This window comes from Aethina tumida, chromosome 1 (genome assembly GCF_024364675.1).
Source record: "Aethina tumida isolate Nest 87 chromosome 1, icAetTumi1.1, whole genome shotgun sequence".
Taxonomy (NCBI): Eukaryota; Metazoa; Arthropoda; class Insecta; order Coleoptera; family Nitidulidae; genus Aethina; species Aethina tumida.
In genome coordinates, this window is record NC_065435.1 from 49,786,687 (window position 1) to 49,802,733 (window position 16,047).

A 16,047-nucleotide genomic window follows, 5' to 3' on the forward strand; every position below is an offset into this window, starting at 1 on the left:
TGAATTATTGTGTTTCGAGGATTTTTAAAATTGTAGTATTAATTTTATGTTACATATGTTATTGAGAAAAAATTGCATATATTTTTAAAATTATATAATTCCCATTTTTATTTTTATAAAATCTATAAATTGTAATTTTTGTAGGTTAACGAAATGGGAGGAAAGTTCATCCATACAGAATAATTTAGAAACATGAAACTTCTCAACATAAATAAACAATGAATCAAAAAGTCTAAATTAAAAAGAATGTTGAGATATTCCGCATTAAAATTGAATAAACCAAAAATTAATTTGCATATATTTACTTTGTTCCAAAACAATTGTCACTGATTTAGACTTTTCCATTTAAATACATAAACAAAGTTAAACCATAAGTTTGCATTAACAATTTTGTGGCTAAATTTCAATTTTTATCATTGGTACGGTTCCCGAACTATATCTGGTACTGCAGATCAGCAACAAAACCCTAAGATAATAATAACAAAACGGTAAAATAATTATGGAGTAGGCAATCTGAACGTGGCAAATTTGTCGATTTATACGTGACGTGACGTAACCTACATCACGTAGGCACCATTATCGTTATTAATAAAAAAAAAAACACAAAAAATAAACAAAGTGCAACGCGAAAATAATTGGTAGGACGGCGGCGACCTGCCCAAAAACCAATAATCACCGAACCATCAATCTTCATCGCGGGACGCGCCCAAAAAATCAAAAAGAAAAAAAAAATTAGCTGCGGTTTTTCAGAAACTTTCCAAAGACACGTCTGTACCGACGTGGGTCCGTGCAAAACGGATCCTCAGCGCGCCATTGGGTCAACGAGCGTGGCGTGGAAGCCAGGCCGAAGGGGCCCGGCGTCAGGCGCAGTTGTCGGTGATCTAACGGGGCCCCGGTCGCACCTAACTGTACCGGGTCGCGCTGCTAACCCAGTGCTCGTTGCCTCGGTACCGCTATTCCCCAGAGCGTGCTTCTCATACCCGAGCTCCGTGGCCCGCATCTCTCTTTCTGTTTTGCCGTTTTGCCGTTCCTCCGTTGCATACGTTCGTTGTACGCGCGCACACACATACACATACCAATACCTCTATAGAAGAATTGGCTGTGCGGATCAAGCGCGTGGTATAATTGGCTAATTACTGGAATTTCTAGGTAAATTGAAAAACTGTACACAACTGTTCGTATACGGTCGTTTCGTGATCTATATTCCATGATTCTGCGGTGCTAGATTTTCATTGTAAAACTGTGAATTGGATCTGCTACTGGCTGCATAATTATTTATATTATTATTGTTCATTTGATTATAAAAATATTATATGTATATACGATCTACGAAATTTTGTCTATTACTTGTTTTAATATAGGTACGACATTTTTAGAACTAAATATACCATTCAAGGGGATCGATTATGAAAATATTTTAACGGATTCTAATGGTACCACCTTTAAAGGGCAGATTCCTGATTCAAAAATAAATATAGACAGATAGAAAAAAAATTGTACCTTCAATAGCAGAAGAGCTAGAGGCCGTTACCATTAGGAATGCACCTTTCGACAATGCCCAGTGGGCAATAGTAGATTTCTTGAGGTGAATGTACAATTGACAGTTATTTAATAGTATTATTGTACTAATATATTAGAAAAATGAATTAACTGTCATTAAAGACAAGTAAATTGGCAGTTCATTTACCTTAAAAGCTCTCACACAAAGTTTAGAGTCTTTTTAACAAGAATATACAATTTTTATCATCTTTGTCATGATTGACAGTTATTTAATAATAAACTAGTTTGTACAAATTAGAAAGTAATCACTAAATAAACTAACTGTAATTGATGATAAATAACTTACGACTAGTAAATTTACCTCAAAAGCTCTCACACACAGTTTGGAGACCTTTGAGGTGAATGTACAACTGTCAACATACTGGTCATCGATAGTTATTTAATAGTAATATTGTTAGAACTTTGTACAGTCATTGATGACCACTAAAATGACAAAGCTTACATTTGAAAACAAAGCCTTTAACATTTCTCATTTGCCATTGTCCAAAGACCCATTCTTATCGGTCATTTTTAATGGTCTCTAGTTTTTCTACTATTGAAACTACAATTTTAAAATACTTTAAGTACCTAATTTTGAATCAATACGTGTGCTTTCCAAAAGGTTTGTGGATACCCCCAAGATACTTTATATATGTATTTTTTATCTATAAAATAAAATTTAATTAAGAAAAATTGAACATTGTTTCATTTAAATGGTAAAAAATTGATATAATTTTAATGTTATATTTTACTGAGATAGAGCATTAGAATTAAAAAAATGCCACGTTCCTCATTTGTCGATTTTGGTTCATTTTGGAGCTCAATTATATCAAATTAATTTTTAGCTCAATTTTTTTTATTTCTCCCTGTTTAACTAACAAATAATTATCTATTATAGTCAATAAAATAATTTTTAATTAAAAATAGATAAATGCTGGTGAACACCACAATTAATTTTTTTTATTTAAAGACTAGGTATTTAAACATCTCTAATTGATTTATGATTACTATTTTAATTTGCTTTATTAAATAGGCAAATAGTTAATTCGTTTTTTATTATAAATAGAGAAATTTCAGACTGAGGATAATTTTACAATAATTTAGTTGATTGGAGATCGAATATAAAATAAACTAGAGACATTAAATAAAATAATATTAATAATTGTTTGTTAAATACATATTCAATTTTTTTCATTAATACTCAACAGTATTTAAAGTAATTGTATTAATTAAAAATGCACTTTAAAAGCAATTTATAAAAGAACAATTTCAAAAACATCTGATTTTATATGGTATATATTGGTTCTAGATTTCTAATTGACCTTTTTCCATAACTTTATAAATGCATTGGAATCTTTTAAATGTAAATTTGAATCTTTAGTTTACTTTTGGATAAAATACATTACATTATTAAGTAAAATTGTTTTCGAGATAACCAAGAATTTTATTATTTAAGATGGTCAATTAAATCATAGGAACAATGAACTTATGGAACATTCTGTGATTTATTCATTATTATTTCTTAAGAATAAATGAATAAATTATAGGTTTTATGATAAATGTGAAATAAAGATGATTGAAAAACAAATGTAATTTTGTTAAGGCCCATAGCAATAAATCATTTGTGTAATATTTAATGATGTTTCTATCAACCCCGGACATTGTAACGGGGCTTGACAGATATTAAGTTACTAGAGCCAATACTGCAAAGACTTAAAAAAGTTCATATTGTCTGAAAACTGTATACTGGAAACGTCACAAGACATATACACGTCACAGACCTATACATTAAACACATCAACAAAATATACAATAAAGATTTAGCAAAACAGATGTATGTATAAATCACTACATGCAACAAAAACTACATAGTTATATACAATAATATGAAAATAAACAAGCATACTTTTTCAATTTTTATCTTCACGTACATATGGATGTGTGTGTGTGTTCGTTTTTAACGAGCCACCTGCATTCTTTTTACGTAACCGTTCCCATCAGTCTGTACCATATACGGTCACTTTAATTTTTAACGGTTTTGATGAAGCAATCACTTTTAAAACCTGGCTTTCCACTGATTTATTACTTCACGATGCACACTCATCCTCTGAACAAATCCTCGCCTTAATTCGATTGATCAGAAAATTGGTTAGCGTGATTCAGTGTCCTTGTTTCCAGGATATTTACTAGAAACACATTTTTATTATATCGTATAATTGCCATAGAAAATAGTCAGGATTAAGGGTAATTTCGTGTTTTTATGACCCTCATTTCTACTATTTCTATAACAAATAAAACAACGCACGGGATTACTTAAAAAAATACACAACTTTATGTTTTGTCTGGTTATAAACATATTAAATATCATGTTTTCCAAGATTGACTCATCCTAGGATACATTTATTTTTTGTTCTAGTGTAAGTTTATTGATCCTATCAGTCACGTAACAACTAACTCATGACTAAAGTTATTGTTTAGCACCGACTTGTCAGCGGATTTATAGCTACGTTGTAGTTTTTTTCTCGACAGGCGTCATTTAATATTTGGCAAGAAATCGTTCGAAACATCTGTTTTTTCTTTATTTTTAATTTAATAGCTAACACTCGCAGTTTCTAATTTCAAAGTATACAACAGTGTTACTTAAACTTGTGGTGATGCTAACTACTGAAATGTGACAACAACACCGTGAAGTCTGGATATGAGTCTGGTTTAAATAAACTAATCAGTTTAAAATTTTAAACGGTCCTGTCGTGATTATTCAAAAAACTAACCTAAACTGTCGGATTAAGGAAAACGCGCAGGGCGATGAAAAAACACCCTCCACGCAGTTTATTGTCACAACGAACGCAATGAATGAAAACACCACTAATTGGGCAGAAATCGACAGCACAATGAAACCCGATTAAAAAGGGAAAACTGTCCGTTACACGGACTCACACCGAAAACAAAAAAAAAAAAAAAAAAAGAAATGGAATGTGTCACCATTCAAAAAACGGTGTGTGTGGTACTTTTATTTTGTTTACCTGTCATGGTAGTCGGTGGCGAAGTGGTCGGCGGCGGTCGCTGAGCTGTTGACGTGGACGTCGTCTCGACTCTGGTCTCTGGAGGTGGCGGCGAAGCATCGGGTAGTTCCTCCACCTCCTGGAGTTCGATCGTGATTATGTCCGGGTCCGCCAGTTTGATAACGTTACTCACGACGAACTTGATAATTTTCACGGATCACCCGGATGCGAACCGAATAATAAACAAATCAAGTCCACTGTGTGTTTTTTTTTTATTTGTTGCTATTTTATTCCTAAGCTCGGAGTGCCATAATCGAACGATTTTGTTGGGTTTTTGTTTTGGTTGTTTGCGTTATCAAAAAATATAGGTAAAAGCCAGTAAAAACTTACAAAAATTGGAACAACTATAAAGTGAATTTATAAAAAACATCAAACATCGAAATTTATGATATACAAACGATACACCGAAAAATTATTGAAATATCCAGACGTGTCCAGTAACACCAGAAAAATCGAATAAAATCGTACTATTTGGTGTAAATTTCAGTCAATCCGATGGTATCAGTCAAATTCAGTCTAAGACAGTCTTAAAAAGTTATTAGCTTCCTCGAAATAAATTTGTGGCGTATTGCTATATTTATTATTGTTGTTATTATGACGTTACAAACCAAAAAAGAGAGTAGGAAATAGAAAGGCCTCTATTGACAATTATATACAAACGGAAATCTGTGTGGGATATATGCGTAAAAACTATGCGACCAACTTTTCATAGATTATCAACAACACAACAATATAAACTATTTAAAAAGGTAACAATTCTAAGGTACTCCGTTGAAAAAAATTGGACACAAGAAACACTGAATGTTGTACATCACAAAATACGAACACATTAGGGTTTAATCAGAATCGTCAGACGCAAATTTGTAAACACTACTACAGAACGGTTCTGTTTATGATCAATATTTTTTTTTAATCGATTGAAATGCAGGTTAGTATTACAAACAGTCCCGGAACCGATGCGCGAATTTTTCCAGCGATTCCGGTCGACGTTACCGAATCCACACTAATTTTTTAATATTATTGACCTGATTGCGACTGAAAAACTGGGCCTGAATTATTTTTTATGTTCAGAGTCTATTTGGTAATGCTCTGTAGTATAGTTCGATACTACGCCACTAGAGTGACGCTAGCGAGGCGCGTTCACAACGGGGAAATTCCTGAAGAAAAAGGACGACGCGTCGCGACGCGGAAACTCGCCACGGCTAAATACCATTAACCCATATATTATGGACCTATTTTCATTCTTTCGATACCACCAGTTTACCATTCATGTTCTCGCATCCGATTTTACCATTCACGTCTGACATTTGCTTGTTCTATTTAATTTTTCAGGAGGCTGAAATGTCCATTCAATGCTCACGAGTGCACTCGAATTAAAATTGAATTAGACACAACTATCAAAACACGACAAAAAACTTACCTAGCTGTACTTTTTGGACCATTTTTGGCAATAATTACCAAAATATTAACTAAATTTCTTTCCCCGTGTTCACTCTTTCAGGTTTATTAAAGTTCAATTTTATTACACGCCTCAAATTCTCTCTTATTATGGTCGAAATATTCAACGAGCCTCTTTTAGAACTCGTTTTACGTCGTGTCCCCGAAATTGTGGTTCAATTTGTCATACAAAACCGCCATCAACAATACACGATATTTGCATGAAAACGTTGCCAAACCCGAAACGAAATTTTAAAACCGCTGACACCGACAACGGTCGAACTAAATAATCGTTCAAGGTGTATTTGTTTATTTATTTATTTTTTATAATGCCGATGTGCCGATTTATTTATCGCACCGGTCGGAAAATTGAAAAGGACTCTCTTCTCCATTGTAAACGATCCTTTGTGATACGCGTGCGCCCTGCAGGACACAGACGAATCCTTATTTCGATCGGGGTTGCTTCCTATCCTGTTCCGCGTCAAGGGTGCATTCAAACAGGGCGGCCCAACACTCCGCATTTTGACGTTCCATTCACGCGTCCGGGGACGAATAAATTCCCATGGACGGCGGACACTTCCAACATTTATGTCGGGACGTCGTGCGCCCTTCATTTATTCATTTTTTTCGCCGTCCGTCTATACGTATATGTATCCGTAATCTGGATTATAATTACTGTAGGTGGAATGGGACCAAATTAAATTTGCATGAATTGTCGAGAGTGGAAAAAGCAGTCGTCGTGAATTTTTAAACACATTTAAATTATAAGGCAGTCGAGCTTTGAAGAATGAATGAGTCTTGAGGAAAAGATGTTCCGTAAATAACGTTCGTAATTATTTTTGTAAATAAAAAGAAACCATTCGAAATCAAAGGCGCGGACGCTCAAAAATGGAGGAACGTTACATTATTCAAGGTTTCCGTCCGCGTTTATGATATTAGGAGATAATATGTTGAAATACATGAAAGAACAACTTCATAAATGGCGCCTAATAAGATTTGTTTTTACGTCTCACATCAACATAATTTAATTCAAAACATTCGAGTCGAATCAAGAACCCGTACGCAAATCCCGAGAAAGAACTCAACAACTCGGAGGAGTATTTCAACGGTACATTTTTTATTAATTCGTGGCGTATTTAAATAAAATATGCGACCTTTAAAATTGGAAAGACACGGCCTATAAAAATGTACAAACAAAAAGCATAGATAATAATTACAAAGATTTATGGTGATTGTTTTTCCCAGTTTCCAATTTAAGTTGAAACAACTGAATGAACGACTGTCAAAGTGAAGAAGTAGTCAATAAATCATTAACCACGACTGCGTTATCTTCCAGAGAATTTATAAAACCGTAGAAGTCAACTGTTAGATGTCGACCCCGCGGTCATTCTTCCATTCTTCATTTGTCCGTTTCAACAACGTTAACGGTTTTAAACGGCACAGATAAAGTGTTATTCATTACACACATATCAGATGTTTATAGATAATTGTCGATGCCACACACTTAGATCAGGACTGTAACTGTGGCCGATTAAAATGGCATTAGTACAGTAAAGTTCATTGTTTGTTTTTACAACAGTTACCAACCCAATTGCTTTTTATTCCGAATCCTGTCCGGCACACATGCATATAAAACAAAATTAATGGTTACCACATAAATTTTAATTTGTTTAAAGTAACCACAAATGGGGGGTAAAGTCCTCCCCATGCGGAGTTAATTTGACGTCTTGGTCTGGAAATGTGTCTTAATTAAGTACAAAGCAGGCCAACATGCAGGCAGCGACATCCTATGACATCCGGAATGGTTTAATCGAGATTTCAGCCGACTTTGACTTAATCATGTTTCCGCGACGGAAACCACTGACCAAAAAGAAGTTTAGCACATTCCCAAAGGACGTGCCATTAATTTATATTTAAAATTTAATCTGACGCTACTGTTTATTTATCTAAATTAAACGTCTATTGTTTGTGTACTGTTTGTGTGTGTTTACGGTCTATTGGACTCCTGTTATTAATGATTGTTTTAATGATTGTTGAACAGGTGTCTCAATTGTGACTTAAACTGTTAAGGTTATAAAATCTCACATACTGTTTTACCATATAATTGGCAGCTGCATTTCTGCCGATCGAACTGAACAAGAACTAAATAATTTATTATCTAATGTTGTGGGTTTTTTTACAAAATTAAATAACGTTGTAAGATAATTATTATATACGCCATAAACTAGATTTCAATCAGGTAAGCTGTATTCAATTAGTATTTCATGTTGTATAGTTTTTGTACATTTGATTTGCATTAATTAATTCGTTAAACGTTTGAAGTCATTCCTCTTTATTTATTTATTATATGTTACATGAATATTATATCAACGATCTGGCACACATTTTTATAATTAAACATACGCAATTCGCCAATCAGTTTTTATTTTGCAAATATGTCATGCTTATTTTTACAACACCTCGTGCATTGATCATAACGAATTGGACACGGTAGGCGTGAACACGGACAAAAATTGTTTCATGATGAAGATGAAGCAATCTGAATCACAATCAGCAGAAGGTTGTTCAACTTGATTACAGTTAAAAGGAGATGGAGTCATTTTTGGGCTGTGTGATTCACGAAATTTCATGCGAATCCCATCCACGGTTACGGAGCATTGCACAACATTGTTTGGTTCTGATAAAATAGGAGTAGTTTATGGATCACGAGAAATTCTCATGATACAGTTCGTGATTTGAGACCAATTTCCCGAGCCAACGACCAAATCTTCGTTGTCGACTAATTAGAAAAACCCATAGGAATGCCGATGGAATTCGTCTCGTCTCCGACGAAGACTTTTTGAAAATGTTCCATCGATATTCGTTGCCTGTGGATAGGATGTTTGGATGCCCGCAAGTGGCGTCACGCAATACAAATCAAAATCCAGTGTTTACACCATCAACCATTTTCACAAAAGCAAAAATCCTCATCCACTTACTCGATTATTTTACACCCACACCGATACCGGATGGTACAGGAGAAGCATGCATCTATAATATTTACTGTTATGTCACGACCCCCGCGTATCTATGGGATCATTGTGCGAAATGTCGATTTTGTTCGATACCAAATTGCGAGTGATGAAAAAAGTGCTCGGATGTAATTCGAGATTCGTGTTCAGGTATGCACGTGATGTGAAATACAATACAATACATGTCGAACCCCGCGGAGAATCGAAACAAGTATACTTATCCCAGGTAAATGCAAGACATGAAAATTTATTTTAGTTATTTATAAATTATTGTAAAGCCATAAATTGCCATATTATAATTTAATTCATTGCCTTTAAGTGCATGTTAAAAATGAAATATGTGATTGTATGTATAATTTTTTGACAATTAAAACTTATTTTTAACTTGTTCTCAATAGTTAAACCTTGACAAGACAAAAAAATATTTTTGTGACTCATAGACTGCCACAAAACTATAAATAAATATTATAATTTAAATGATTGTTGTACATAATTACTTTTTAGAATTGAAAATGGTAATGAATGAAAGCTTTTTTGACAATTAAAGCTTATACTTGTCTGAAAATTTAAAGCTCCTCATTGATTAAAATTTAAAAGGACAAAAAAGCAGTTTAGTGACTTAGAAACTACTGCAGAGCTATAAATAAATATTACAATTTAAATAATTGTTGTAGATAAATACTTGTTGGACTTAAAAATGGTAATGAATGAAAGCTTTTTTGACAATTAAAGCTTATACTTGTCTGAAAATTTATAGCTCCTCATTGGTCAAAATTTAAAAAAACAAAAAAGCAGTTTAGTGACTTAGAAACTACTGCAGAGCTATAAATAAATATTACAATTTAAATAATGGTTGTAGATAAATATTTGTTGAAATTAAAAATGAGATTGAATAAAAGATTTTTTGACAATTAAAGCTTATACTTGTCTGAAATTTTAAAGGTCCTCATTGGACAAAGTTAGAGAAGACAAAATAAGTAGTTTAGTGACTCCTACTACAGAGCTAAAATAAATATTATAATTTAAATGATTGTTGTACATAAAATACTTGTTAGAATTGTCCTCGTTGGTCAAAGTATAAAAAGATTGGATTGGAATTGGATGAAAGCTTTTTTGACAATTAAAGCTTATACTTGTCTAAAAATTTAAATGGCCTCATTGTCAAAGTTTATAAAGACAAAAAAGTAGTTTATAAACTACCACAGAGTTAAAATAAATATTATAATTTAAATGATTGCTGTACATAAATTACTTGTCTGAAAATTTAAATGTCTTTAATGGTCAAAGCTTTACAAAACGGGGAAATTATAATGACTTATAAATTACTCCAATCTATAAATGAACATTATAATTTAATTGATCGTATGTAGGTGCGTGTTAGAATAAAATTTGGGATTGAATGGAATGGAAGCTATTTTTACAATTACATTTGAACCTGCTCTGAAAATTCTCATTAGTCAAAGCTTGCATTTTATTCCGTGTTTGTAGTATGTTGATCGTTCATTTGGCATTTCATAACTGAAATTTCAAGCTTTCTCTTTAGTGCATTTTATGATAGTTATTGTTTTCAATATACTCTTGAATATCTATTTAGTATGATAATTGTTTTACCTCATCAACTGCAGTTGACCATGGCTTCAATTTCTGATCCACACGTATTCTTTGCCTTTGCTCTTTAAACGCTGGAATCTGCTTTACGTTCTTACTACATTGAACTTGAATTCATAATTGAAAATGTGTTTGAACATAGTTATTTCTGTTCATTTCCAGCTGAATAAATTTATAGGAAGAAACTTTATTCGAAACCAATATTAAAAATTGCCTACTAAAAATAATGAGCCCCTGAACTTCGTATAAAAGTAGAATTTTTTAGAATGCACGATGTACATTTCATCTCGTCAGAGTAGTTTTCGTTTCGCTGAAATTATCTGAAACTAGTATGTAGGTCCGTAACCTTAAATCCATTCACAAGTGGAGTCGTGTTGAGCACCCACATAGAAAAGAGCGAAACTGTGCTCTTGATCTCATTTTTTTGCGATCTCATTTTCAGCTACAAACTCGAATACACTTTTCCTTTTCGACGTTAACCCAAATAGTGCCTGTTTAATATGCGATTAGCAACAATAATAGTAATATAAAAACCGTCCAGACGTTCTTATCTCACCATTCGTGCAGACTTTGATAATTTATTCATTGTTATGTGGACAATTTTTTCATTTCGGTCGTATATTACATTTTGACTCATTTTATTTCCGCCTGCGAAATATAAATTAAGTGTCGTATACATGCAAATTATAAAAATAGACCCGTTCAATGAACTTAAAAAATCAATTCGGTCTGTTTTGTCTGCTCACGTCAGAAGTGTTTGCAAATAAAGCGGAACGGAGGATATCACTCAAAGAACAAGAAAATAACCCTTGTCACCTAAATTTAGATTTTATGAAGCGAATACGTTAACATCGGGACTTTCCCACGTCGCATCCATTCACGTGATTTTTTTCACGTTCTTTCCGATAGTTTTACGATTAGATAAGTCGGAAAAAAAACTTACTACACTCGTCTGTTAATTGATTGACGTTATTAATTTATAGGTGTACGTATTGGTTTCGTGCTGGAATATCCCGGAAAGGCGGCTCTCGGCCGAAAGAGTGGCAGAGTCACGGTGCGAGTGTGAAAGGTCAGCGACCGGCCATCAAACCGCCGAAATAAAACCGCCCGCCCCGGCCACGCATTCAAGAATTACACCTTCGTTCCCTTGGGTTCGCGGCGGCGATCATCCACCCAGTGGCGTCCCTACCCTCAAAATCGTCCTTGTTTTCGTCCTTGATTCGACTCCGACCAAATGGATTGGAGTTTAGGAAGAGGACTTAAATCTTTGTTTATTTTTAATAGTTCGTCATTGATTTTTCAGCTTTGAGTTCATGGAAGTATTTTTATTACAGGCTGCACAAAGTATATTATATGATGCAACAATAGATATATAAAGAGTTAATAAAAATTGTAGCTTCAGTAGTACAAATTTAGGAGGTGTGAGAAGTAAGCTTGGCTTCCAAATGTGACATGTTTTAAAGTACTTTGACACATGTCTCACATTTGAAAACCAGGCTTGCCCAATAGGCATTGTCAGAAGACACAGAAGATTTATTAGGTTGTTAAAGTTAATCATTAAGAAACATAGACAAAGTCCAGTAAAATAAGTAAAATTTGCTTCCAAATGTGAGACATTTTGAAGTACTTTAATACATATTTCTGGTTTTTTGATACATTATCCTCCCATATGAAAATATTATTTGAGGGTGGGACGTAAAATTTCTCTTTCTCTTCAGTAACTGGTCTTTGTTTAATTTCAAAATTACTACCTGTTAGTAATTGTCTAGAATTGTTTGTTCGAGTTTAAACTTGTTACCAAAAACGTGGCAAACTACGTAAAAGTAAAAGTTCCGAAGTGAGAAAAGTTTACTTTTCCGCTTATGATATGTTCCCTCTCAGACGAGTTCGCCTCCGCATTTCCAATGCATCCGAAAACTTTATTTTAATTTTTTCATGGTGACCCGTTGAACACGTCGAAATTCCATCACGACAGCATCCCGCATCTCCTCGTACAGAAAACGAATGGAATTTTTATTTTATTTTGACACCGACACGTTCACCCATGACCGAAAGACCATTCGAGTACTATTTACGAATGCGCGTACATTCTTATGCAACGTGTCTCGTTTTCGTTCCTATGATTAATTGTGATGCGTTCGAAATTGAAAAATTGTGACGTCGAGTTGGATGGCACGTAATCAACTATAAATTTTATTGTAGTTTTACGTACTGTTATGTTGATGTTTTTTTTTTTTTCGTTAAAGTGCTATGCAGATGCAAATGAACAGAAAGTCAATTAATTTTTGTTTATGGGACTGGTAAAAATGATTATGCTTTATATTGCAGGAAATAGTCATGTCAAACTATGCGCCGTTTCTAATAAATATTTTATCTAATGGTTCATGAATTAATTAACGAGACCGTATATGTGATTTTAATTATGACAGTGTTCCCACAACTGTTACACAATTAACGAAACAAATGATACAAGGCAGTAAAATGATTGGTATGCTGCTACGTTTGTAAGATCACCCGTTTAAGTTGTTTTAAGTCGTTTTTGGAAACACACGGAAGGTAATTGTCAAAAGGTGGACAATTATTTGCGTACGGTTCTAAGAAGTGGTATCTACGTCAATGTAAGAAAAAAAAAATAACATCAGCAACTGTTCCACACAACAGTTACCGATCCCCTTCACAGTTTAAATAAACCAATCCCCGTAATTAATCGATTCCCAATCAATGAACATAAACTTGAATAAATGCCCATTTGTTTATCTTAACGGTACCTAATTGAACCATTTCGAAATTCCCCCATAAAGAATCGATAGTTATCGGTGGGTAACGGGTTCGAGAGCGGCTCACAATTTTGGGAGATGGTACACATAATCGGCGGTACCGGTTCGTTTCGCGGCAGGAAATATCATTACCGCGGGATTTTTTATGCGAACCGTAATTATTTATCGGCAATTTTTGCAGCTTCGGCCACGCAACTCGGACGATTAAAACACACAAAGCTGTCTGGCCGGAAGGTGTGCTCTGGAATTGGATTTTTTTCATTATTAATTAACATGCCCAAAATCGCCTTAAGCAGCGATAAATTACGTTAAATTGTTATAATTACGTGCCCAATTCAAATAATTAAAAAAAAAGATAAACGGGAGACTCTCTAAAAAAATTACATAACAATAACATACTTTCAAACTGGAATGGTGGCAGTTCTAAAATTAGATTAATTAGTAGATCTTGATTAGTCGATTTTTTTATCAACAATTTTTCGAGGTTTTACCATGAATTATGGAGGCCGGGGTCTTTGTACCGTAATTAAAAGCTTTCAGCATTTAATAGACCGTGCGGATATTATAAAGCTGTGCAAAAGCTTTTTTGCAAGTCTCAAACATCAGCGTGCCACGATTTACATATACAACGATAAAATCATTGTTTTCATTTTCGCCATCCGGGAAAAGTAAAAGTCCGGGGTCCGACCTGATAAGAGGTCAATAGCCAGCTGAAAAGGCGATGCGGAGGTCGACAAACCGACGAAATTTGGCGGATAAAGAAAATTTGTTAACAATGGGAATGATAATTCCGGACAATTAAGATAAAAGTACAATTTTGGTCACGGCATCGCGTTAACTTCGGACACATTCGCAATTAACTAAATGTCTTTTTACGAAAAAAAATACTACACGGAAAAGGAAATGATGTATTAAAATGGAAATTAATTTGAACTTTTGTCATTGCAGAATACGTACAATATACGTTGTCAAAAGTTATGTAATTTATATAATTAATTAATATATAACATTAAGAGGAAACTTTACCATAACGAATTTAGTGCTTGCAATATTCGTGGGACCGAATTTAATTCTGATTGGTTTTTGTAGGCAGCTCTCCTCCGTTACAAAGCGGTTTTATCAAGCTTTCTATACAGAATTCATCTTTTTAACTTGATACGTCAGATTTTTATACGAGTTTTAAAGAGGATTCTTCCTCATTGTAAACGAGATTAAGTTTTCAATATCTTGCGTAACGATGAAACATAATAATATTTAATTTCTTTTGTATTATACATAAAAGAAGTGATTAAAGTTCTAAATATTAACTGAATTGTATTATTCCTTTTTGAAGTAGTATTTGGAATCAAATAAGAAACACTTCTCTGCTATTGTTTTAATTTATATTAAATCTTCGAGTCATCATTAGTTTATTTCTTTTTTAACTTATCACATCACAACCTCTATTGATGATTTGTAATCAGTGGCTATGTCAAAAATTTATATTCCTTTTTTAACTGGTGACGTAACCACTGATGATGACTTGTAAGTCAGAACGTTTATTTTCTTAATGTTATTTTATTATAATATTAAAACTCTAGATGTTTCCACTTACAAGTCATCATTGGTTATGTCAAAAATTTATATTCCTTTTCTAAATGGTGACGTAGCCTCTGTTGATGACTTGTAAGTCAGAACATCTATTTTCTTAATGTTATTTTATTATAATATTAAAATTCTAGATGTTTCCATTTACAAGTCATCATTGGCTATGTCAAAAATTTATATTTCTTTTTTAACTGGTGATGCTGATGATGATTTGGAAGTCAGAACAGAGCAGAGAGATGCTTCTTATTTAACACCAAGTTCTAAATATTAATAAATTTGGTTTATTTAGTTGTACCCCTGTGTCGGCATAAGAAAAAATCAAAACAAAGCCAGTTTTTATTTTAAAATTAAACTAGCGCTTTCGCCATTTTTAAGATTTCTCTAACGACTACTGAGAAATCTGACTTACCTCTTATCGTGCTGGGCATTGTACTAAATCCTCATAACACCACAGGCAAACTGAATATCCTCTTCTGTCTTTCACACACATTCAGTTCGTTGCCAGCTCAAGTATGTGACGTAAAGAGTAAAACTAATACGAAACAGGTACCTATGCAATTAACGATTACAATGATTTTCAAGCACGAAACGGCGACGTTGCTTTTTTCTTAAAGGTCCCAAATATTTTGCAATACATGGTCAAAAGCCTAAATCCGCCGATCCATCCGATCTCCACCCCATTGGACACTGTAACACAAAGAAAAAATAAATTAAATAAATAAAGTCACATTAATTATTCAGTTACAGACGGGCAAATTTATTTCAGCCTTCTATTGATCAATAAAATAAAGAACGACGGAGCTTTCGAAGATATAATTTATGTGGCATTTACAGTTAATTCTCTCACCGGGTACGCGATGAAAGAAAGAAAAAAAAAAAAAGAACGTGTTCGTAACGCACGCCTCTGGGCCAGCATTAAAATTATTGAACAACCAAAAAGTGCGTTTGGTTGCCAGCCTACACGCACAAGTTCAATGTCTCCGTCTTGAACTCCCGGTCGAATTTTACGCGGCGCTTGATTTTCGC

At 33.7% G+C, this 16,047-nt stretch overlaps 1 protein-coding gene across 2 annotated transcripts in view; it reads right to left on the reverse strand.

Annotated features, from left to right (window-relative positions):
- The window catches only part of LOC109595859 (probable nuclear hormone receptor HR3), a 116,570-nt gene extending 101,118 nt beyond the window's left edge, over nt 1–15,452 (reverse strand). Inside the window, exon 1 of one of the 2 annotated variants that reach the window (XM_020011313.2) lies at nt 15,431–15,452. In XM_020011313.2, coding sequence (XP_019866872.1) covers nt 15,431–15,449 — 19 coding nt within the window. In that variant the 5' untranslated portion in view covers nt 15,450–15,452. Of the gene's footprint in view, nt 1–4,562; nt 5,642–15,430 lie in introns of those variants that run through there. The other variant, XM_049968955.1, reaches the window with a different exon arrangement.
- Nucleotides 15,453–16,047: the final 595 nt, after the last annotated feature.